Source organism: Coenobita brevimanus, chromosome 15 (assembly GCF_032717465.1).
Source record: "Coenobita brevimanus isolate Jiangsu-jjx chromosome 15, ASM3271746v2, whole genome shotgun sequence".
Lineage (NCBI taxonomy): Eukaryota > Metazoa > Arthropoda > Malacostraca > Decapoda > Coenobitidae > Coenobita > Coenobita brevimanus.
In genome coordinates, this window is record NC_136968.1 from 1487312 (window position 1) to 1513925 (window position 26614).

The window sequence follows — 26614 nt, forward strand, 5'->3', positions numbered from 1 at the left end:
TTAATGGGTCTTAATTGTTGTAAAAGGGAAAATCTGAACTTACAAGTGGAGTGCCTGGTACCAATTAGGATAAATCCCATAGGTTCTGTGCTTTTGTTATCATGCAGCTTTGCTATCATACATTAGGGACAGTACCAGTTATGTGCGATAACCAAGGGATCACTGTATATAAATGACCTATAATGAGGACTGTCTGTAAAGTCTACGAGATAACGTTAATAAAAAAAAATATATAGTAGCTATGTACACAGAACCTCTACCTCCGAAGGTTCAATTTTCTGTTCAAATTTCCACTGATCATTTTTGGAGGGGGTCCAACAGTCACCTGGTTGGTGGGCTTCACAGTGGGGTCCATTCCTAGTGGCTGCTGAGGTAGGAGTGCTATGGGACGACCACCAATCACACGCTGACCCTCTGGAGGCTTAGGTGGGGCAGTTGTAGTAGTGGGGAAGGAGGGAGGGAAGGAGGGAGGAGGGATAGTAGAAGGAGGAGAGGGAAAGGATGATGGCTGAGGAGGAGAGGCAAATGTAGGAGGAATGGAAGGTGGGGAGGAGAGTGGAGTATGGTTGGAGGGAATGGATGGAGGGAAGGCAGGAGGGGTGGTGAAAGAAGAGGAAGATGAAAGAGCTGGAGAGGAAGAAGGAGGGGGCTGTGGGGAAGAAACAGAGGAGGAAGAGGAAGTGAGGGAAGGAGAGGCTGAGGAAGAACGAAGAGCGGGAGAGAAAGATGCGGGAGGGTGAGGAGGGGCAGATGGGAGGGAGGAAGGGGGGAGAGAAGAACAGCGAAGGGTGGGAGAGAAAGATGAAGGGGGGTGTGGAGGGATAGATGGGAAGGAGGAAGAGGGGAGGGAAGAAGGAAGGGAGGATGAAGGGGATGAGAGGGGGAGGGAAGGAGGCATAGAAGGGAGGGAGGAAGAGGGTGGAATGGAAGAGAGTGATGAGATGGGAGGGGGAGGAGAAACAAGTGCTGGACTAAACGAAGTAGTCATGGACGATGCAGAAAGGAGTGGGACCGGCTCTGAAGGTGAAGCAGGAGGCGGGGCAAACATCTGAACATTTTGCTGGTTTGCTGGTCCAGGGAAGCCACTTGGAGCACTCTGACTGAGGTCCGGGGAGAGCGATGGGATGGTGGAGGGGGTGGAGGTACCCGCCTGACTACGCTGGGCGTCCGGCAGGATGTTTTGGGATGAGTACAGTTCCTTTAAGATTAGCAACATTGTGTCTTCCGATTCCCTGGGAACAAGAAATAAAGATGGTGATAGTGGTGGTGGTGGTGGTGGTGGTGGAGGTGAGGAGGATGATGATGATGATGTAGGGGTGGAAGAAGAAGGGCTTGCTGTTAATCAGTGAGAGAAGACTAAATCCTGAATTGCCATTAAGTAAAATGTGCCTGATGAGTGCAAAAGCTGTCTAAGAAGAAATAGAAGAAAATAAGAAACAGAACAAAGAGAAAATAAAGAAAAAGACTGAATACAATAACAATGCCAATCTCACCAATAACTAAGATATGAAGGAAGTCCATCCATCCATCCATCATCCAATCCTACATGGCCCCATGAACCCGGGGCTAGGCAGTTGGTCCCGACATTTAAGATGAGAGTGACCAGCCTCACTCATCCCAGAGTGGCATTAAATGAGCAACCAACCCCAACCACCCCTTGGATATAAACTTTCACTGGCTCAATCCGACTGGAGCGCAATAATTACCCACTAAACCACCAGGAGCCAGAATTTGGTTATATGGTTACCACCCAACATGTAAATGGTTTCTGGTGTACAGGAGGTAAAGAATGATAATTAAAGAAAAGCTGAAAGACAGAATTAACTCCTTCAATCCTGTGACAATTTTGTTTCAGTTACCAAAATATACATATATTAAGACCATACTGAACTCTAGTATGGAAGGAATTTATTAAGCTACATTTAATCTCCACAGAAACACTCAAGATGTATATAAAAACATCTGATGGTAATATGAATAATATGTAAATGAAGAACTTGGGTGGAAGGGTGAACTGTGACTTTTTTTTTTTTAATGCAAGGAAGAAGGAACCAAAGGTCAGGAGCCCACAAACTGTTCCTTCCAAGAAAAGAACAAAAACAATATAAAAGAGAGCCAAATTCAAGATCCGTTCATTTTGAGATGATCTATGAAACATGTGCCTAACTGTTGACTAAACCCCTTTAAAGGTAACAATGGAATTTGATCATTTTTCTGTGGATGAAATGGCCAAAACAGAATGTCAAAAAAAGTGACATAGTGAGGAAATACTGCTTATGACAAGAAATTGAAAAATGTATATTACAAATAGATGAAAGAAACAATGAAGAAAGAAATAAATATGACAAAAAAAAGAAACACACACACACACACACACACAAAAAGACTGAAACTAAGCACTCATGACTGACCAATAAGTAAGATGTGCCTGCAGAGCGAAGATGTACTCGTTGAAACTCTCGTACGGCTTCTCCTGCAGCACATAGTCAATCCTCCGCCCTCCGTTCAGCTGTCCAAACTTGCCAACCCCTCCCTCTGTCTCACCATCGCCTTCCTTCCCTCCATCACCCTCTCCCTCACCTTCCTTCTCTCCCGGAGACAAGAGGAGGCGGTGTTCAAGCTGCAGAGAAAGATTAGTGACCCTTAACCCCTACACTTGGGTAAAGAGGGATGCCTTCATGTGGCGGCACTAATATAACCAGTCAGCTTCACTGCCCTGTTATACAAACATCCTTTGCTTCCATCCTTACCCCTTAAAAGGAGAATGGTAAACCTCAGAAGGGTAACTTCAGCTGGTGGTCCAGTGGGTACATATTCAGATGAGCCTGGGATCACAACAATGATAACAACTCCTTCATTCCTGTGACATATTACAAAATTTCAAGCTTGCAGCCACCAGCAACTATAGACAAACCTCTTGCACAGACAAGACAAATGATATCTACATTTAACCTCCCTAGTGGAGAGAAAGAAAAATAAGTTCTAGGGTAAATATCCAGGAGAAACATGAATAAACTAAATAATACATCATCATAGTGAAGGATTTAAAAACAAAAGATTTTAAAAAGCCTCCAGCACCTCTCAGGGAATCAGAACAATAATTTATTCAGGTCAGAGAATATGATGCCACACCTACAAGCTGGAGGTGTCTTTCCTAACCAAAATAAATCACTTGGCATTAGTCGAAGTAACAACATCCCCAGTTTGGAGGGCTTAATGGCAGACCTGTTAACATGTGGTAATCTTTACGGGTCATTCACTGATTCTAAGTATATCTTGATGTGTGAAATATACAGCATCCTACACCTTGTGCCAGTCAATCACTCCTGTCTCATACCATAACATAGCATTTAATGGTAGCCATGGATATGCTCTCTCTCTCTCTCTCTCTTTCAACCTGTTCTTAAACTTCCATACCAGCAAGAGTGCAAAATCTTTCTACTAATATCAAGACTGAACCACTCATGAAGGTCTGCAGGGTACGTATGGTTTGTGTATCTATGGTCTACCTCTTTCTCACCTGATCCACCCTTGGCTCGCCTGTGTAGTACTGGTATAGCTTGTTCCATGTGCCTTGTATGGACTCAACAATCTTCTGGCGTAAGTCTGATCCTACACGTTCTAGTGTATCCTTCAGCTCTGGGGTTGGGAAGGGAGAGAAGGAGAATATAAAACATCATTATCATCATCATTATCACTGCTGAAATCCTACTTCTCATTAATACAGTCAGTTCTTATTTGACGTCAGGGATGTATTTCAAAACAACACACTTTCTGCCATACAACTCTTACTGAAACATGAAACTGGCATATCTACTATACAGTTAGCAATGAAACTTCAATACACAACTGTAATTTACTATGAACAGAGCCCCATTCGATCTAGTGATGTGTTTAATTAATTCATTCTTGCAATCTCTTCATAATTTTATTCAGCTTTGGGTAGACCTCTTGTGGTGAAAGAGTTAACAATGACTAAATCTAACCTCTCCAGTTCAGAATTTCTCTCCAGTGCTGAATTTAACTGCCTGGATATAATAAGAACAAAGTGAAAAATATACCAGTAGACTCTATGGGCTAACTGCAATGGAGGATAACAATGACTTCCTGTAAATGGGGCGAGTAGGATCCAGAAAGAGAAAAAAGAAGGCCTAACGGTAAGAAAATAACTCTCTCTCTCTTTCTCTCTCTCTTGCTACTAACCCAGGTGCATCCGTTTCCGCCCCTTGTGGTGTGGGATGAGGAAGGGCCGGACCTCGCTTAACGTGGGGTCAATGAGTGCCTCCAGACGATACGCCACGGGGTCAAATGGGTGGAAGATGTTGAGGACCCGAGGGCAGGTTGGAAGACGGAAATCTCGACTAATACTCTCGATTCCACGCACCGTCACAAACATGGCTGGAAGCAGATGGATGGAGGGATAGTGGATGGACTGATTGAGGGATGAGTGGATGGATGGAGGGATAAATGAATGGATGAAGAGATAAATGGATGGTTGGTGGGATGAATGGGTGAATGGTGAGATAAATGAGTGAATGATGGGATAAATAGAGGGTTGGTGGGATGAATGGGTGAATGGTGAGATAAATGGGTGGATGGAGGGATAAACAGATGGATGGAGGAATAAATAGATGGATGGAGGGATAAACAAATGGATGGAGGGAAAAATAAATGGATGGAGGGATAAACAGATGGATGGTCATAGAAAACCCTCACTATATCAAACCACTTAGGGTAAGATGCTAAGGACATACCCAACAGTTCAACACAGCCAACGTTCAGTAGGGAGTCAAGGGTCTGGTAATTACACTGCAATCACATAAAGGCACCAAGATGAATACAGTGTCCACAAATGACAATGCAACAGAGTGGACAAAACAGTACTTGTATATGGGTGATCTGAGATGGAAGGATACTTCAGGATGGACAATAGCATGAAGGATGGATAGAATGATTCAGTACAAATGATACTTAGTACAATACTCATAAACAACATCCTAACAATGTAAATGTAACAATACTTACATATGGGTGAACCGAGAAGGAAGAATGCCTCAGGATGGAAGGAGAGCTGGGGGTAGCGGAGAGAGGGCTGCCCAGTGCCTCCTCCTCCCCCCACCACGTACTCCACCTTTGGGGATGACCTTGAGGTGGTTTGGTGTTGATCTGTTCGTTTCTGTAGGAGGACAAGGCATGGAATATTACACTACACAGTCCCCTCATCATTCACCTGGCCCAGATTTTTGCTCTTTTTCTGCTTACTTCACATAGCCTGGTGTCAGAATACAACCAAGTTAGACCTCTACAGGTTTTTCATAGCGTTTCTTCTGGACTAGCATCACAGTCTAGCATTAGCGTCCTGTTACAACTCAGCATTCAGCACAGAGAGATGGCATTCTTTTATCAAACTTGAGTAACAAGAGTACCTGTATACTAACTGGAATTTTTTTTTTTAATCATTTGATGCCTTATTTATTTATCAACCTTATTCATTTATTTCCCTCCTCCATTCCCTCTTAGCTTCTTCACTCCAATGATGAACAAATGTCTAAACCTATGTAAAATATTCACCATGGTAGCATAAAAAAAAAAAGGCAAACTGAAAGTGTTAACTCTTTTACTTCACTAACAAACACCATCACACTTTTATACAAATGTACACAGCTGACCCTTTAATCCCTCCGGGCATTTTGATTCTTGATGCAATTATAATGTAGTTTAATGTCATACACTCATTGGATATGCCCCTACTTAGAGGACTTTGTTGGGGCAAGTAGCACTCTGTAATAGGACACAAACTTTCAACTATGAATTTCACATCATCCTGAACTGCCTGTACTAAAATGTCATGTAACTAGCACAGTTCAAAACCCAAAGTGTGCACTATTAATGAAGTTTTTTCTGACACAGTTTGTCAAACAAATTTTATCACTGTGATATACACAAGAGAAGCATGCTTGAAGCGACTGAAAGGGGTACATGTATTATATATATCATCATCGCCATCATCATCATCTAATCCTGTGTTGTTCTACGAGGAGCGCAAAAGCCCAGGGCTAAGCAAGCTGGTCCTGACCTTTAAGATGAGACTGACCAGCTTCACTCATCCCTGAATGGCAATACATACATATGTGTGTGTGTGTGTGTGTATATATATATAAGAGCATAAGCTCCGAGTTCTCTAAACTTTTCCTGGCCACATCTATTTGTTGCTATGGTGGCAGCCTCCTATCTCCAGGCAACTAAAAATAATCAACACACTTGAGGCATACAGGCAATCCTCAATATAAATTAAGGGATGTGTTCCACCAACTAGTACTGTAAACTGGAAGAAACTGGCATATGGGCTTTCTAGGTAGCACAGGAACCTAAGTCAATTTCTCTTTAGTTAACAATGAACTTTCCAGTACAGTAATGGAAAAAGAAAAATCAGTATAGGCTTACAACAAGTACTATATGCCTTGATCCTTCAGTCTAATCCTCTTTACTTGGGCCAGGCACCTCTTGGGGACTAAATATATGCAGGGCCATCACTCCAACTGGGGCATTCTGATCTCTAAATCACTCAGCGATAAGCAGTGTAGAATTAAATTTGTATACCTAACCTCCACTTTTTTCACCATTGCTTCTATTCGCCTCCCTTCCCCTCCTCCTTCACACCTGCCCTCTGGTCAACTTACACTTGCCTCCTCACCTTTCCCTTCCTCTTCTTTTTTACCTCCATCTTCCACCTTTACAACTTATCTTCATGCCCTTCTCTTCCTCTTTGTTCTCTCCTTCCTCCTATTCTTTTGTCTTTCCTTCTGGACAATTGCCTTTTATTCCTCCTCCTTCACAACTTACCTTTTCTATATTCTTACCCTCATCTTTCCCTTCCTCCTTTATTCCTTCCTTTAAGAATAACTTACCTCCTCCTCCTCCACATCCTTCACCACCATTTTCTTCCTCCATCACTATTACTGTATCTCCTCCTTCCATTATCATCCTTCCCTTCCTCTTATATCTCTCCTCCTTCCACCTCTGCTCCTTCCTTCTGAACTCACCTCTTCTTCATCATCTTCATCCTTCCCCTCCTCAGCCTTCTCTCCTCCTTCCTCCTTCACTCCTTCCTTCTGGTTAGAGAGAATGTCGAAGAGAATGACGGAGCCCAGTGAGTGTCCAGCCACTGACACTTTTCCACAGAAGTTTGGATTGCGTTGTTTGTACAGAGCATACAGCCGCTCCATCTCAGAGACCACTGTGTCGATTATATGCTGTTGGCAGAATGGTTAGGTCAGATAAACAGATAGCTTCACAGAGAGATAAAAAGATACAGCAGATAACTAGTAGGCAGAATGATGGATGGATGGATGGATGGATAGATGGATGGTTGGTTGGTTGATTGGTTGGCTGGTTGGATGGATGGATGGATGGCCTATTTGGTAAATGCTCCATCTCCAAGACCAGTGTGTTGATTATGTGCCGATGTCAAAATGGTTATGTTAGACATGCAGAAAAAGAGATACTCTAGACAGACAGTAAGTAGAATGATAAGTGGATGGATGGATAGCATACAACTGCTCCATCTCCAAGACCACTGCAGGTAAAATGGTTAGCTATAACAACCTTAAAATATAGTCAGTTCTCACTTAACCACTTCAATCCAATGTTGTCTTCTTTACTTTGTTCTTGATATCTCCAGGCAATTTTATTCACTTTAAAAAGCTCCCCTGTAGAGAAAAAGTTAATGAAGGTTACATCCAATCCATCAAGTTCAAAAGGCTTGTTCTAAACTCAATAAAATTACCTCCCAACAGTAAATCAATATGGAAAAATACATCATACAGAAAGGATTAACCCATAAGTCCATGAAGCTCTTTTTTGTTTTACTTCTGGTACTTCCTGGTGATTTCATTCAGATCAAAACAGATTTTTTGAACTGTAGGGAATATATACAACTTCATTAAGTCCCTTCAATGCACAAGGGTTTTCCAAAGTTGAATAAAATTGCCTGGCAGCAGCAAGATTAAACCATAAAGGATGTCACCTGGATTAAGTGGGTTGAGTACATGACGCGTAGAGGCAGCCACCCACCTGACAGTACACAGGGCTGGTAAACAGAAGAGCATCCAAGATGGTGTCATTGGTAAACTCCCTCAGCTTGGGGATGGACCGCAGTGTGATGGGCCTTAGCCTGGCATCAAGCCCTGTTGCATCTCCATGGAGTGCCTGGGGAAAACAAGAAAACAAATAAATAAATAAGTAAATAAATATATAATTGGCCCATGAGATGTAAGAAAAATGTACAGAGGAGGACTGGACATGGGGAATATTGATGCAGGCACTCTGAACTTAAAGTTGTGACATTTAAAGTAGATACCAGTAGTGGATGGGTGGCTAGGCTACCATCAACCCTGGAGGTACAGTAATGGTACTACTTTAAGAGTGAAGTGTGGCTACACGCTTGGTAAGTGGCCACACAATCAACACTCTCAGGCAGGCAAGTTGGAAACTGATTCAAGTAAACACAACCAGAGTTTAAGCTGAGATTCATACAGTATTACAAACTTTATTACATATAGTCAGATAGATTATTTACACATTTTCCTTTTTTTCCAATGGTTTCCAGCACTGGTGGGAGGCAATTACAGTGTACCTGGTTTTGGCATTTGGTTTAGCTTCTGATTAACAGAAGACATCAGCTGAACCATGACCAACATCAGTATAAGGATTCCTTGAGATGATGCATGGCATCATTTGATTTCATCAAAGTTGTTTCATCATTTAAAAATTGGGAAATTAACCCCTATTATTCATAAAGTTGCTCATACTTTACAATGAAGTTACTCTGGTCAGATTTTTTTTTTTTTTTTTTTTTTTTTACTCCCAGTTATGAACCAAGAGAATCTGTCAAATGTTTCACTTAACATTTGCCTACACACATCCCAGACATAGGACTATAATGTGGACCTCATTATAAGTGGAGGATGTATTTAAAAATGTCAAAATATTTTCTACGGAACTGGTACTAGAAATTGGGCAAACTGACAAATCATTTTTATAGGTAGCAGGGAAACTTTAATACCAGTAGGCCATTGCTTTTTAATTTATTGCACTAAAAACAAACAATAAAAAAAAGAGGCGTTAATGTACTTTTGCCATCTCCTAATGATGCTACTCAAGTTAGGAGTGAAAATATTAACCCTTTCAATCTGGTGAAGACATTTATGTGTCATTTTTGCTTCTACTGGATGACTGAATTCATATTAAGAGGAATGTCTTGAAGTGAAGCCCATATCTGACCCCTCTGAGCCAAAAAAGTCTATTGTAAGGAAAAGAAAATGGTCTGTGGATAGCAAAAATTGAATATAAACCACATCATGGGATTAAAAATAATAAAATATTCCAGATGCAAGGGACAAGAATATGAATAGAACTTCAACACACGCCACTTCCCCATCTCTTCCTATTTATTTTTGTCTATTACTCATTTCAAGTCAGAGAGGGCTTCAAAAAATATCACAACATCCACACAACTAGGAAGATTGGCTAATCACTTTTATACATTAGTCAGCAATGGAAATCTAATACCATAATCAAATTTGCTGTCATTCTTTTGTCAATTACCAGCAAAAATTGTGGTAAAAGAAGCGTTATGATGTGGCCTAACTATTTTTAATGTCTCCTGAAATACTGCTCAACTCTGGAGGGTAAATATGAATGTAAGTTATCAGTATACATCACCATTTTCTGTCATTAGTAAGAGACAATTTTTTCATAACTTAATAGCAAAATCAAAAATCTGGTGATACAAAACAAGATCCTGCTGTAAAATCACCAATTCCTTACCTTATGCCAAGATATGGGCAAGATCTCGACGCGCCCCACCTCTCCCCGGTCAACAGCCTCCCTGAAGTGTGACGCCAGCAGGCTGTGTCCCAGCGATCGGAAGTCCTCAACTGTAGGGGGGCAGAGAACATGTTGAAATCCCCATATCCTTGTGACCTTAGGATGCTTACCATACTGTATTTTAATGTGACCTAATTTCCTCTCCATCTTCAATTCCTTGCACGCCTATTCACACACACACACACACACACACACACACAAAGTAACTCTCAACCACACTCACCACACTGATGGACCGGCCTCAACCGCAGATCGCAGACCGAACCAATCCCGTGGACCACCAACATTAAATGGTCCACCTGCTCGCTCTCCCCATCCTCTATTTCAAAGTCTTCTGTTCCACGCCGTACTGTGAGGGGAGCCTGGGAGCCCTGTGGATGGTGGTAGTTGTGGTAGTGGTGGTGGCAGTTTGGCTGGTGATGGTGGTAGTTTTGGTTGGTGATGATGGTAGTTGTGGTAATGATGATGGCTGCAGTGGTGATGATGATAGTTGTGGTGGTGGTGATGGTTATGAGTGGTAGTTGTGGTAGTAATGGCAGTAGTTTTGGTTGGTGATGGTGGTAGTTTTGGTTGGTGATGATGGTAGTTGTGGTTGTGATGGAGCTAGCAGTGGTGATGATGATAGTTGTGGTGGTGGTGATGGTTATGGGTGGCAGTTGTGGTAGTGGTGGTGGCAGTTTGGTTGGTGATGGTGGTAGTTTTGGTTGGTGATGATGGTAGTTGTGGTAGAGATGATGGCTGCAGTGGTGATGATGACAGTTGTGGTGGTGGTGATGATTATGGGTGGCAGTTGTGGTAGTGGTGGTGGCAGTTTGGTTGGTGATGGTAGTAGTTTTGGTTGGTGATGATGGTAGCTGTGGTAGTGATGATGGGTGCAGTGGCGATGATGATAGCTGTGGAGGTGGTGATGGTAATGATAAGTATTGTTATGAAGATGGCAGCTGTGGTGGTGAAGAGGATAAATGTGATGCTGATGATGCTTGCTGTGGTGATCATGGGAGTGGCTTGGTAGTGATCATGGAAGTTATGGTAATGATGGAACAGTTATGGTAGTACTAGTCACTGCTGTAGTGGTGGTAGTAATATAGTAGTTAAGGTGAAGATGGTAATGTTGATGCCGGCTGGTTTGGTAGAGATGATGGAAGTTGGTGTTGATAGTGGCAGTAATGAAAGTTATGGTGGTGAAGGTGGTATTAGTGGTAGCAATGGTGGTAATGTTGGTAATTATGATGGTGATGGTGGTACTGATAATATGTCTGATGGTCACTGTTATGATGATAATTCTAGCATCATACAGTACATTACCACCACCATCATCGTAATCATCACAACCTCTTTTTCCCACTTAACGATGGGGTATAAGAAAGTATGACTAAGAGAATTATCATCAGTATATCTTGTGATGCAGGCCATATAACCATTCACACTTCATTCAAGCTCCCAAACTCCTAGCTCCATCGCATACCACAAGGCTGTAGCTGCGTATTTTTCTTCTTTATAGAAGTACTTTACATACACCTGCCACAAAGAATCAATCCATCAACTATAAAGTTAAAAATAGGGGAGCCAAACCCTTACCCTAGGCTTCTCCATACATATTACACATACTCACCTACACAACTCAATCCCCTTTCAGTTCCCAAGTCTCCTCAACTTAACTATATTTCCTGCTGACACACTCATTTACCAGACCTATCCACAAATTCTTGACTTACCACTCCTACTCCCATCTTCAAATCTGTCACTCATCCAAGCAGCATTATGTGAGTAATTAACTTGAAAAATCCCTAACACTGAACCCTACATGGGCGACATCCAGTTGGTATGCCTTATCCCTGTTCTGTTAATATATTTACAGAACAGGACATGCAATAAGATAATACAGAAGAAGCCAAAGGCCAAACACTAACATTAACAGAAACTCCAGTGGGGAACTCCGAGTCCTGTATGACGGAGCTATAGTGGACCATGGAGCGTGGGGAGTGTAGCAACACTCTAGACCCGTCCCGTTGGTCCACTTGTTTGTGCCAACGACCAGACGACACACAGCTCTTGTACGCATCCTGCAAAATTACAGGAATCATTATCATCGTGTTCATCATTGCCTTGCTCCCCACTGTAAGTCCCCCAACAGGAGATGGTCATGACAGAACCACCTCCAGGTTGTTACATTAGCTTTACATACCTTCAAATATATATAGTACATAATGCACATGTGCAGGAAATGTACATTTCTGTAAGACAGTTTTCCATGCCTGCATTAGACAGCTTTTTTTTTTTTTCCCCCCATATGATGGCTGTTCTCCAAGCTGCACAGTCTCTTGCAGCATTCTGGTAAACTCTCACAATACTATATTTTCCTTGATATGCAGGTAGATGCCCCTTGTAAACTGAAGTTTTTAAGCGTTAACCAATCCACTTCAGCCTATCTATGCACATCATATCACCAACTATCTCAATGCCCAAGTGTCTTCTAAATTCTGCACACATTGCTTTATCCCTCAATGTGGCACTACAGTTCCATCTCACCATCCTCAAAAAGCTCAATTCTATGAACATCCTCTTCTTTTACTGCCCATTCCCCCTACCATATACCATTCTATTATGCATACATGAAGCAAGAAATTTTCCTCTCATACATGGTGAGAGTTCCTTCACTGTCACTGGGGTCAAGAATTCTCCAAACTTCCTGTAACCATTTCTTATTAACCATACTGCTTTTAGACCCCCCACACTAAAACATTTATTAGCAACATTCACTACTCTGGTACGTTTAATCTTCTGGTGATTTCTATTTAGCTTAGAGTTTTTGTTGCATGCCCTCAATGAATTCACTTGTTTCTGCTCCTCCTTTCCCCTTTTTCTCCTTCCTTCCTTCCCTCCATCTTTTTCCTTCCCTCTCTCCTATCAGTCCCCCCTTTCCTCCCGTCCTCCTTACTTTGTTTTCTCCCTAGCTCCTTTATTTTCATTCCCTTCTTCCTTCCTTCCTTCCTTTCTTCTCTCCACCATTTTCCTTCCCTCTCTACTATCTGTCCCCTTGTTCCTCCCTTCCTCCTTCCTTTGTTTTCTCCCTACTTCCTTTATTTTCTTTCCCTCCTTCCTTCCTTCTAACTCTTCTCTCCATGTCCTACCTCCAACATGGCCGCCTGTTTCTCCGTGTAAGGCACTGGTGAGGCATCCATGGGTCCCTTCCTGAACCAACTGCACCTCCGCACATTCCCTCCCTCCTCCTTCCCTCCACCTTTGTCTGACTTCCCTCCACCCGCTGTCCTTCCCTCTGGCGCCTCCTTGCATCGCTCTGGCCCCTCCTCCTCCTCCTCCTCTTCCCAGTAGACAGGGACACGAGTTCGATCCATAACAGAGACGTCATAGCGCCCGCCCTGAACCGGAATGGGTTCGGTGTTGCCTGCAGGATGAATTTTACTGCTTAAGGAAAATAAAGCAGCTATTTCTCTCTCTCTCTCTCAGACACACACACACACACACACACACACACACACACACACAAACTTTGATACAACAGAATCCATCAATCTACAAGGTCTTTCCAAACCTGCAAACAATTATAACACTCTTAAATGACTAAATGTGTCTTGAAGGAGCAACAATAAACTCATAAAAGCCATCAGCATACAAACAGGATTGATCAAGAAATTTAAAAACCCTTTCATTATGAAAGGCCCTTCTTAAAATGAACTAATCACCTGAAGACACCAAAAATATTATTCAAAAGGCGTCATCATCCTGCAGTGATTACTAGACACAGTTTCCAACCTTAACAATACAAGTTGTCTCTCCAAACATGAATCATATTGTCTGAGATAAAAAAAAAAAATAAAAATAAAAATCTAAAGACAGGGTTTAAGAAAGACTACCAGCACACTCCTCTGCATCATCATTTTTCATTTTCATCCACCTCCATCACCATCATCATCATGCTTTACAGAATATTATATCAGGGCTTAATAACTATCGGACTAAAAAGTGGAATGCTATTACTGTCTACAACTAAACACAATCATAAAACCTCAGATAAACTGACCCATCAAGAATGCCTCCTCCAGGTTGAATGAGTCAGGGAAGCTGAAGGGCCGCCACTCCTGGTTCTTGCCGGCGGGTCGGTAGAACCAGTGGGGCAGCACGGGGTGGTACTGCGCTGCCTGGGGAACCATACAGGGACAATCTCCATTATTCTATAACCATATGCCATAATCCTGTAAGGGGTGGCCATTTGTCTTTGAATTAAATGTTTTACGGGGAGGGGCACTAACCTCCCACATACCCACTTGGTGACACTTAGGGAACACATATGGGTTGGTTACATGGTTACCACCCAGCGCAGTAAATGGTTTCCTGGCTAACAGGAAACCATTTGGTTTGTTACTCAATGTAAAGCCACCTGAAGAAGAAAGAAGTGTAATAATAAGTGACAGGAGAGATGGGAGAAACAGGAAGGAAGGAGGGCAGACACAGAAAAAGAATGAGGAAGATGATGGGGGAGATGCAGGCAGCTCATCAAGTGAGTGGATGATGATTGCCACCATCTACCACCACATGAGGACAACACAACAATAAAATAATTTCCAGTTCAATCATATGCTTCCTACTACCTTATACAGTAATTATCAGTTTATTTCTGCACATAAATTGCATCAATAATTTCTTGTACAGTCATTTATGTAATTTGTTAAATTAAAAAAAGACAAACTGTAGACAAAAAGTACTAATGTGTAGTATCTGTATTAAAAATAAACAGCTGGAGAGGAGCTACAAAACCACTTAAGCACTAAATGCTCATTTTGTCTTCTTGTTTATGTTCATTCCTCACAACTAAATCTACAGTAAATGACAAAATATGTTCATCAAAGTTTAACTGCTACCTAAAATGCTGATCTACCCACTTCCCCCAATTTACAGTACTAACAGTACAGAAAACAGTTATGTTGACAAATTCTCTACCTTGCAATGGGGACTGATGATATCTAATTCCCACAGCAGTAGGCCTACAAACAAATTATCTCTACTATATTTTCAGTCCTTCACCGCTCCATTATCAGCACAGAGGAGTTAGCCTCATTGAAACATTCAAAGTACGTGACCGGTTGCTTGCCCTGTGTGGTTTGGGGGAAGCTTTCATCCCCAGTCATCTCTCAGCTGGCCTGGAAACAAGTAACTTCCCAAAGATGGAAGCCTATCCAAGTAATTTCACATACCAACAGACTTACATAAACTCCAAAAGCCTGGGTATATTTTATTTACACTGAATAAAATTGTCTGAGGTTATCCAGACTATTATTAACCCCTCAAATCTGTAAGCATATTATCTAGTTTATTCCTGCTACCACCAGTTGATTTTTACTCAACTCAGGAGGGTTGTCTTCCAGCAAAGAAGTTAATTAAAGGATATATATATAACCCCTGCATTTCAAAAAGTCTCCCTGAAGATCTATATAACTGTCTGGAGATGGCAAGAATAAAATAGGAAATACATCAACAGAGAAAAGGGGTTCAGAAAATGCAGGGCTGAAGAGGTTGAATAAGAAAAACAGTAACCAGTTCAATAGACCAATATCCAATGGCACATACAGTAGTCATTATTCAATAGCTACCATGTTCTCAAACGAAGGTGGGAGGTGGGGTTGGGTGGTGTTGACTGTGGTTGAGAGCGAGACAGTTGTAGCTGCAGGTGGCTGTAGGATGGTGGCTGCTGTGGCTGGCTGGAGTATGGCAGTTGGTGGAGCTGGTGGGAGGATGCTGGCAGGTGGTGGGGCTGGCTGCAGAATAGTGGCAGCAAAGCCTGTGGTTGTTGTGGTGGAGGTGGTGGCGGAAAGTGGAGGACTGTCGAAGGGGCTGGGGGGTTCAAACTGGCTTGCTACTGCGGGATATTGAAGCACATTAGGATGATGAGCTCAGGAAAAAAAAATAAAAGGCAGTAAGTAAAAAAGAATCAAGTAAAGAAATGAAAGAAAGAAGGATGAAACATAGTGAAAAAGACAGAAAGGGAAATCTGATGGAAAGATGGAAGGAATGAGGAAGGAAAAGAATAAAGGAAGAATTGAAGTGTAAAAAAAAATTAGGGAAACGAAGAAAGGCAAGATGGATGAAACATGGATGTCAGGAATGCATGAATTAAGAAGAATGAAAAATTGAAAAAATGGAATGAATGAATAATGAAAAACAAAGAACAGAACAAAAAAAAATTTGAGTGAATGAGAAAAAGAAGGCTATTAGGAAAGGGACTTGAAGATTAAATATGAGGGAGGGAGAGAGAGAGAGAGAGAGAGAGAGAGAGAGAGAGACAGACAGACAGACAGAAAAAACAAAAGATAGCAATGCATAATACATACAATAAATCGCTAAGAAAAGAGTATAAGGGAGCCACCTAAGGTCACAAGAATATCAGGGTGTAATATGCAAGGTACAGTACTGTAAATCACTTGGGAAGAATGGGGAGCCTCCTAAACACACAAGAACAGAGAGAGAGAGAGAGAGAGTCATTCTAAGCAGCTCTGGAGATTACACAACACCTCTTCCTTAGTGATTTATTCAGCAGGTTACACTTCAACAACCTATTTTATATTACTGATGCATTACGAATTTGATATTTAAAATCATATCACAAAAGAATGCTACAGAGTAAAAAGTAAATAAATCACTCTGGATGAGGTCCTATGAACTGCTATACCAATGATTATTCTGGAAACTATGCATCAACACAGCATCCTCTTGTGTTGCTGATGTAAACTGTCAACATTCAATCTAAGCAACACCAAGGAGAATGCTATGATGTACTGTAATAAGCAAATAAATCGCTACAGACAAGGTGCTAAAAGCCTTATCACTACAGCATCCTTGTGTGTTACTGATGTAAACTATGTCAACATTCAAACAACCTAAACAACACCAAAGAGAATGCCATGATATAATAAACAAATAAATCACTACAGACAAGGTGCTAAAAGCCTCCTATACCATGTAGAATAAATAGCCGTATGCTCAGCTGGTCCAAAATGTGTTGGGAAATGCGAAATCAAACAAAGAATGTGAAACCAAATGCTAACTTATGAGAACATATGGATGGAAGAGCAATTTTTTTCTGATTAACAAAAATTTTCGTTCCATTTCATCCCCTAAAACTGCAAAACCCATGAATTTTCGTCTCAGCATACGGCCTAACGTCCTGCAAGAGAAGTAATGTGGGTGTGGCTTTATGATCAAACTTGTGATCAATTCCCTGTTGCTGCCATGGTTTGTTCTTGCAGAAGGACAACGAAAGGAGTGTGTAGCACTTTACCATGTCTCTTGTTTTTCCTGATAAAACAAATCTTAAATACAAGGGTAAAAAGTATAGTAGAACTAGGAGTTGTCTCTTCACTGAGCCTCACCTCCGGAGGGTTGGTACGCCTGCAAATCCACATTCTGAAGGCCATCTGTGAGCTGGTCCACATCTGCACTCTGAGACACATCTGCACAAAACACAAGTTTATACATACAAATAGTATTCATTATAAGCATTTTTTTTTTAAATCCTTTTTTAAGTCAGTATGTCAAATAATAAGTACTGTAATAGAGTCAGTCAGTATATCAAAGAAAAACTGCCCATTAAAGTTTCATTCCTACCTATAAGGGGTGATTTGCCAGATCTCTCATCTTACTGTACTTAGTAACTGTATGTAAGAAGCTGACATTTTAAAACTCATCACTTAAAGTATGTACAACAAAGTGATGTATTACCAGGTACCATTTTCTAGGCTTGAGGCTCAGCCAAGGGGTAGCTTTTATTATAATCAATTTGGTATCAATTCTCTTAATATTATCAACCTCTTCAGAATAATAATTTTAGAATTATTTGTGAACTGACACATATGGTACAGAAACAGTGATAGCTTTTTTTCTTTTTCCACAATGCCATGACAACTATCAAGGAACTGTTAAAAATGTATGACACTGACTGAATCATGTACAGTATATACATAAAATAATCTGATGTTTCATTCATTCATTCATTCATTGCCAGACGCCATGTATCCCAGACGGGGTGGCCGATGGCTTAGAGTTAATTGTTTTACAGGGAGGGGCACTAATCCTCCACCAACCCCACTTGTGCTGGTATAATATATTAAATAGTTGGTAGAGTTCTTGGGTCAAAACAAACTGTGGCTTATGCATTTTAGCTTGAGTCTCAGAAATGACTGAAGGGTTTTTATCACCTTCATGTTCCCTACATGTCACCAAGTGGGTTGGAAGAGGGTTAGTGCCCCTCCCCTTAAAGCAGCTAACTCAAACCCAAATGGCCACCCCTTACGGGATTATGGCATCTGGCTATAGGTAAATAGATAGACAGAAAATGCTACCAGGGACAGGTCAGTCTCCTACCGTTACATGCTCTGGACTACAGCAGCCTACCCTCGAGCTCCTATACAGTACTTTGAAGGGGGAAATATGGAATTGGTAGTCTTTTGGCATTTAGATTCTTGGAGTTGAGTACTGGAATTAAGTGAAGGGCTGTTACCAACATTTCATCATTTATGGTACCTGCTAAAGGTACATTATTACTCAGTGGCAAGCATTCAACTTCATCATCCTAATCTTCTTTTCAGTATACAGCACAGACAGGGTCAAATAGGAGTTGGGCACAAGGAAAGAGTCAGTAAAATGGGAGAACTATCAATAGCTCATCTAGTCAAATGGCCCACATAATCTCTATCTACTGTATAGCCAGATGCCACAAACCCGTAAAGGGTGGCTGTTTGTCTTTGAATTAGTGGTTTTACAGGGAGGGGCACTACCCCTCGTCAACCTACTTGTTACGTAGGAAACATGTGCGGGTTGGTTATATAGTTACCACCCAGTGATGTAAATATAGGAAACACATGCAGGTTGGTTATATGGTTACCACCCTGTGTGGTGAATATGGAGAACACGTGAGGGTTGGTTAAACAGTTACCACCCAGCATTGTAAACGGTTTCCTGGCTTACAGGAAACCATTACACTTGTCACTCAATGTAAAGCCACCTAAAATGGAAAGAAGAGCAATAAAAAGTGACAGAAGAGATGGAAGAAATAGGAAGAGCCACTGACACATATTTCAAGTTCCCAGAATCCTAACTCTTAATCACAAGTCTAACCATCTGCATAAACTGTTTTAACTACTTTCTTACCAGATGCGCTTTATATAGCCAATACAGTGCCTAAGGTTAATTAAACAAAACAGCTGAATGGTTTGTAGATAAATATTAATGTTTTAGCCACAGTTCATATGCTGTAGTTTTGATAAACTGGATACTACACTGAAACTCACTTTACCCTTTAGATGCTTTGATTTATTTTCTAGTTTTAATTACTTATTCTTGCTACTTTCAGGTGATTTTATTGACCTTGGTTTGAGATAGACTCCGACTGATGGGTTTTGAGTTTTAATCAACCTCTTCAATACAAGGTGACTCTCCTGAAATGAATAAAATCGTCCAGCAGCAGCAAAAATAAACTATAAATAAGCGCTACCTGAGTGAAGAGTTTAAATCCCACACAGCCAAATCCCATATGCGTCAATGTAAACAGCTGATCACCCAACCTGCTCTAGGACTCATCGTTAATTGCATTTCAACCCAAAACAAAGCCTGGATACACAACCCACCTACTGTTTTGTCAGCTACCTCATCCTTGGATATTGGTGTGAGCAGAGCAGCGCCCTGAAAACCATCAAAATGTGAAGTATTATTGGCTGAAGCGAGCAGAGGATTCGTGGACATTTTAGACGTAAACACTTCGATGGTTAATCTTATCTGGGTTATTATTTCTGTCTTTTCTTATTTCTCCTTTAAACAGAAATTCTGATATATGAATCCGTATTTAACTTTTTTTTTTTAAATTTTCCGAGCAAATATTTCCCTGTTAGCTTTAGGAAAAGAAATCATGGATTTATGTATCGTTATCTTGGAGGCGGGACTGAGAAGGATGATAGTGCTCGTGACTGGTGATATCGAGCAGTGCTTGTGACTAATGAGAGAAAGAGAGAGAAATTTCATGGTTGCAAAGGTATACAGAATATATATACAATAAAAGGAGGTGGTGGGTCTTGCCACACACCTCCTCAACAAACATAAGTTAGCCAGTGATAGGTTTACTCTCACTATTTGTGGTAGCTTAGATGAGTTGCAGTGCTTTGCACGATTTTCAGTAATTGCAAAAAGACCATTTACAACGCTGGGTGGTAACCAAACCATACGTGCTCCCTACGTGTCAACAAGTGGGTTGGTGGAGGGTTGGCGCCCCTTCCTGTAAAACAACTCAAGTGTCAAATGGCCACCCTTTACGGGATTATGGTATCTGGGAATAGATAGATAGATAGATCTTCATAGAAAGTATTAACATCCAAAAATGCTCCCCATGCAGTATGCCTACCAGCAGCAAAATTTAGTTGCACACTTGGAATGACAAACATTTTCCTAGGGCTGTAAAATTTATTATAATGCATAGTTATGGTAGTTTCAAGTGCAAATGGCCACTGAGTAAGTAAAGTATATGAGCTGCCTCCCTGAACATGAACATTTCATCTGCATCGTTCGCATACTAATCCGGCTACCACCGAAACAGTAACTATTTACAATCTTCATTTTCTCCCTCAGAAAAGACTGTTTTGCGGCTCTTTTTCAGTTTTTAATATTTCAAAATAACTGGTTATCCTTGTTTTGATATAGAATTTTAAAAAGTCAAAGTGGGAGCTGGGAAGAATATATGAAGCGGGTGAAGAAGTATGACGACTGTAAGTAATGCTTCAGCTCGCACGCTTTTCTCTATCCCGCGTATTTAGAAAAGAAAATACCTGCAACTAAAATAGGTTGTATTGAGATCTGTATATGTCCTCAGTTTTTTTTATTTACATAATTATTGTTTGGACACATAGTTGCAGAATTATAATAACGTGGACGCCATTGACATTGGTGTTGGAGGTGTAGAGAAAAGGTGGCCATAATGCTTCACTTCAAAAACATGAGCCCTTCAGTCTTTGTATAAAATGAATTTCACCTGCTGATCCTGAAACAGAGGTGGTACTTACAAAGAATGGGTTTGCTGGTAGCATAAGTTATGTGTTCTGTTTCTTGTTTCTGAAATGTGTAAAGGGGTAGTACTCGGTTTCTTGTTTCTGAAGTATGACTGTTGTCATAAAATTAGAATTCCAGTTGTTTTTGACGTGATTCAGTTAATTTCGGACACCCTTTTGCATCAAGGAACACACTATCTATCTATCTATTGCCAGATGCCATAATCCCGTAAGGCGTTGCCATTTGACGTTATTTGTTTTACGGGGAGGGGCACTAACCCTCCACCAACCCACTTGTTGACATGTAGGGAGCACGTATGGTTTGGTTATATGGTTACCACCCAGCGTTGTAAATGGTTTCTTGGCTTACAGGAAACCATTTGGCTTGTCACTCAATGTAAAGCCACCTGTAAAGGAAAGAAAAGCAATAAGAAGTGACAGGAAAGATGGGAGAAATACGAAGAGAGGAGGACGGGCACAGAAAAAGAATGATCAAGGTGAAGGAAGAAGTAGGCAGCACTACATCAAGTGAGTGGATGATGGTCGCCACCACCTACTACAGCGTTTTTAAGATATGGTAGGCCATGACTACTGATATTCATATAACGACAAACCTGGGTGATTGGAAAATTTTGGCCTACATTGAGGTACTTTTTTTTTTTTTTTTTTAATCAACATTGCCCAGTCCATCATCCACTCACTTGATGCAGTGCTACCTACATCTTCCTTCACCTTTATCATTCTCTCTGTGTCTGCCCTCCTCTCTTCCTGTTTCTCTTATCTTTCCTGTCACTTTTTTACTTGTTTCATTTTCAGGTGGCTTTACACTGAGTGACAAGCTTAATGGTTTCCTGCAAGCCAGGAAACCAGCAGTTTCCTGTAGGCAAGGAAACCATTTACAACGTTGAGTGGTAACCATACAACCAACCCTGCGTGTCAACAAGCGGGTTGGCAGAGGATTAGTGCCCCTCCCTGTAACTCAGAGACAAAAGGCCACCCCTTAAGGGATTATGGCATCTGGTTATAGGTAGACAGATACAGCATTGTCCAGTCGTATGAAAGGTGGTGTTGTTTATGACTTAATTGGATGCAGATGCATGGTTTTCTGCGATGTATATGAGGAGGCAGGGGATTCCTGAGTCCCTGGCTCGCCCCTTTATCATCCGCATAAAAAAGTCAAGAAAACCTAATCTAACAGAACCTAACCTAGCCTAATCCAGTCCAGTCCAACCTAACATAGCCTAACTAACCCATCCATCTTAATTGATTTTAGTGTAAACAAGACTACATCCCACAGGATCATCCCCCACAGACTTATTTTCCTATCTGTCTGTCTATCTATTGCCAGACGCCTTAATCTTGTAAGGAATGGCCACAAATAAATAGCCTCCACGTTGCCCTGTCCAACGCCATTTCAATGCCCTGCTCCCAGCTCACACCCTCCTGTCTCATATACCTCTACACTCCATCCCTCCATCTCATCCTTGGCCTCCCCCTCCCTCTCCCTCCTTCCATTTTCCTCTTGGACCTACTTTCCCCAGTTTATATTCCTTCATAGACCTGTTTACCCCTATGAACCTAGTTTCTCCCAGATGGGAACAGGACAATGAAATGGGAACAGGGCAGTAAAAAGGCAGGGGACTGGGTGGCATGGAGGTGATTTGTTTGTGGCCACCCTTTACAGGATTAAAGCATCTGGCAATAGATAGGTAGGTACTTATTTTTTCCTAATGAACCTGTTTGTCATGGGTCTATTATCCCCATGGACCTGTTTTACATCCATGGACCTGTTTTAAATCTATGGACCTGTTTTAAATCTACAGACCTATTTTACATCCATGGACCTGTTTTAAATCCATGGACCTGTTTTAAATCCATGGACCTGTTTTAAAAAATGGACCTATTTTATTTTCATGGGCCAGTTTTACCTTTGTGGACCTATTTTACATCCGTAGACCTGTTTTTGCTATGGATTTATCTTACTGTACTTATATGGCTGAAGGGAAGGGGTTGTGTAGATCAAATAATCATCCTAGGTCATCAATGGAAAAGTTTCTAGAGAAGGGAAAGAAGTTGTGTGCGGCCTTCATGGATTTGGAGAAAGCATTTAAGCAACGTTGGGTCTGGTTAGTACTTGGATGGGTGACCGCCTGGGAACACCAGATGCTGTTGGCATCCCTACGTCAAGTGGGGTTGGTGGAGGATTGGTGCCCCTCCCTGTAAAACAATTAACTCTGAGCCCTTGGCCACCCCATTTGGGATACATGGCGTCTGGCAATGGATGGATGGATGGATATGACAGGATGGATAGACGAGGACTGTGGAAAGTATTAAGAATATATGGAGTAGATGGGAAGTTGTTGAATGCTGTGAAGAGTATGTATGAGGGTGCCAAGGCTGCAGTTCATGTGGACAGTGAACTGAGTGAGTTTTTCTATTTGAAGGTTGGGTTGAAACAGGGATGTGTCATGTCTCCACGGTTGTTCAGTCTGTATATGGATGGGGTTATAAAAGAGATACAAGATATGGCAGTGGATGTTGGAGCAGCCCAAATGCTAGAGGGCAGCGTTTGAGAACTTCCTGTGCTGTTGTTTGCAGATGATACTGTATTGTTAAGTGAAGATGAAGGGGAACTGCAAGGCTTGGTGGATGAGTTTGGTAGAGTGCATAAGAAGCAGAATCTAAAAGTTAAAGTAGGGAAAAGTAAACTTATGGTCTTCGAGAGAAATGAAGTCACTGAATGTACAGTGACGTTGGATGATGAGGAAATGGAAAATGTGAGTGCGTTTAAGTAGTACATGGATAGTGTGATGAGTAAGGATGGAAGTTTGGACGATGAAGTGCTTGAAAGGGTACAGCAAGGAAGAAAGGTTGCTGGTTCTTTGAAAACAGTGTTAAGAAATAGGGAAGTGAGCATGGAAGTGAAAAAGTTACTACACAACAGTATTGTGATACCAACGCTAATTTATGGAAGTGAAGCTTGGACCTTGTTGGAAGGACACAAGTCAAGAGTGAAAGCAGTGGAAATTAGTTATTTGAGAGGAACATGTGAAGTTACATGGAGAGACAGACTGACGAATGAGGAAGTGAAGCAGCGTTGTGGTGTCGATGTGGATGTGATAGAAAGCATTGGGTGAAATACACTGTGGTGGTTTGGTCATGTGGAGAGGATGGAGAGTGAGAGCCTATCGAGGAGAGTTTATGTGATTGAGGTGGAGGGGGGGGGAGGGAGGGGGAGTCCAAGGATGAGATAGAGGGATGGAGTGGAGAGGTATATGAGAGAGGGGGGTGTGAGCTGGGTGAGGGCAGTGAAATGGCGTATCGGGGATGGGGCAACGTGGAGGCAATTTGTTTGTGGCACCCTTTAAGGGATTAAGGGTTCTGGCAATAGATAGAGGGATGTATTTCCCCTCCTTGGACCTGTTTTCCCTCTAATGACCTATTTAATTTTTTTCAGTGTGTGTGGAAGAGTTTTGTTATTTGGGGGAACATGTTAGTTGCTGGAGGTGGGACTGGAGCTATCTCTGTGGCTAGGATAAGGAGTGGTTGGAGGAAGTTCAGGGAGCTTTTACCTCTCCTGACATTGGGAGGGCTCTCCCTTCATGCTGAGGAATCTTTGTAGCTATGTGGCATGTGTTAGGAGTGGAATGCCATATGATAATGAGATCTGGGCAATAAAAGAAGAGGATATTTGCAGGCTCAAACATACAGAAATGAAAATGATTAGCTTAGGTGGATGTGCAGCGCGTCCTTGAACGCGAGACCCGTGGGGGCTAAGTTTACGATGGAAGAGTTGAGAATGATGGGACTGGAGTGTATTGGTGTTGTGATGAGGAGGGGTAGATTGAGATGGTTTGGGCATGTGGAGAGGATGAGGGATGACCGATGCAGAAGGTGAGAAATGTGAATGTTGGGGGTAGAATTGCAATAGGCAGACCGAAAAAGACCTAAGATGAGGTTATAGGGTGTGACTTCAGGGATAAGGGACTGAATAGGGAGCCACCATTAGGTGACCAGGGCCGATGGATGCAAGCATGTTGGAGCCTTTATAAATGAAACAAATAAACAAAATGAAGCCTAATCATAGGTAAATTTCTGAACTCTGCTTCTTTCTTTATCAGATCGAACAGTTTTACATCCTCTGTAGTTACCCTTGTCAAGAGCATCACACTTCCCTATTTGAACATTCACACTTTCACTCTCAATTGGTCATTTAATACAGAAAATTCCTGTATAACAGCATTTATAAATTTGTCACTATTAGTAATCTCAACCTTACACATGATGCTGGAGAGGGGATGACTTTACGTGGTGGTATTATAACTAGGCTGCTCTACTGCCTGTTTATACAAATATATTTCCGTATCCCCTGGAGGGAGGATGGTGGACTGCAAAAGGGCTACTTAAGCCTGCAGTCCACTGGGTTCACATCTAGATGAGCCAGAGGTTGTAATTGTTACTGCCACCATTACATCCCCAGATACATCTGCATTATGTCAGTCGCATCAGACACACCCACAGCTGTACTCATTTCATCTTGTCCATTGCCTTAGCTACAGTCCTCAGATCAGTCAGTAGTGAGAAGACAGACACCAATTCTTGCCATCTTAACAGTCGTATTCAGCCTAAGATAGACAGTTTGAACTGGAGGAGTTAGATGTAACATTAGTAAACCCCATGAAAGTGAGATGCCTTTCCTAAATTGAATAAAATTGTCTGGCAACAGCTGGAATAAAGGAAAAAAGATACCAGCTGGATTTAAGTGGCCTCTTCCTCATCTGGAATGTGAACCAGGGGGACAACAGACTAAGTTACCTTCTGCAATCCACCTTCCTCTTTTCAGGTGATAGGGAAGTACGCTAGTTAAAGGACATTCGTATAACAGATATCTATGCCATTACATGAAGGAACCCCTCTCCAGCACCATTCAAAGGGTTAATGTCAGTTTCTGTTGCAGGTGTCAGAGTGCAAGTCCATGCAGAATACTGACCACAAAACCTGTAGCTGGTGATGGAATGAAGGATCACAGTTGGGTCACGAAGAGTTAAATACTTGTTGTTAGATGGCCTGTGAAGAAATAAACTACAACTGAGTCACGATAAAGTTACTGGAGCTCAGTTTCATTCAAGACTAGGTGAAAAGAAAGATTTAGCATTAAGCAGTAGATTGATGTGTATGAAAGACGGATAGAACACCTTACAGAAATGGGCTCTACTAGCGAGGCAGCTGATTTTAAGCGTTGTCGTTTTTGTGGGGAATGTTTTAGCACCCAGAGTGCACTGATTAAACACTCTCTTGCACACACGGGTATCCAGACATTCCAGTGTGATATTTGTAGGATGCTGTATCCTTGTAAGTCCAAGCTCACACGCCACATGAACCGGAAGCACAGAAGGCAGGAGCAGCATCAAGTTAATAAGTATTTTAAGCTTAAAAAAACAGAATGCCATACTGTTAACAGGAAAACATCAAACCTATCAGTGACAAGTGGAAAAATAGCAAAAATGTCCTCAGGAAACAATGTCAGCTGCTTCACTGCTCAAGCTCAATGTAAGAAAATGAAAACAGTTGATAAAAATCATGGTGTCAAAAAGAACTTAACCATTTCACAAACTAAGAGTAAGAAAATAAAATCACCTGCTAAAAATCTTCATGCAAAGAAGTGCACCACTACAGAAGCC

The 26614-nt window shown here is 41.6% G+C and overlaps 1 protein-coding gene across 1 annotated transcript; it reads right to left on the bottom strand.

Annotated features, from left to right (window-relative positions):
* PAPLA1 (Phosphatidic Acid Phospholipase A1) lies at window positions 1–26341 on the bottom strand. The gene is made up of 17 exons (XM_080265389.1): window positions 26239–26341; window positions 17274–17354; window positions 15498–15763; window positions 13931–14048; window positions 13194–13294; window positions 13020–13103; window positions 11799–11951; window positions 10112–10259; window positions 9829–9938; window positions 8074–8208; window positions 7040–7253; window positions 5026–5166; window positions 4204–4398; window positions 3521–3639; window positions 2412–2620; window positions 509–1232; window positions 1–439 (listed from the first exon to the last, which is right to left on the bottom strand). Exons 1-17 carry the CDS (start codon window positions 26339–26341, stop codon window positions 257–259), a joined length of 3084 nt encoding a protein of 1027 aa, XP_080121515.1. The 3' UTR covers window positions 1–256.
* Window positions 26342–26614: the final 273 nt, after the last annotated feature.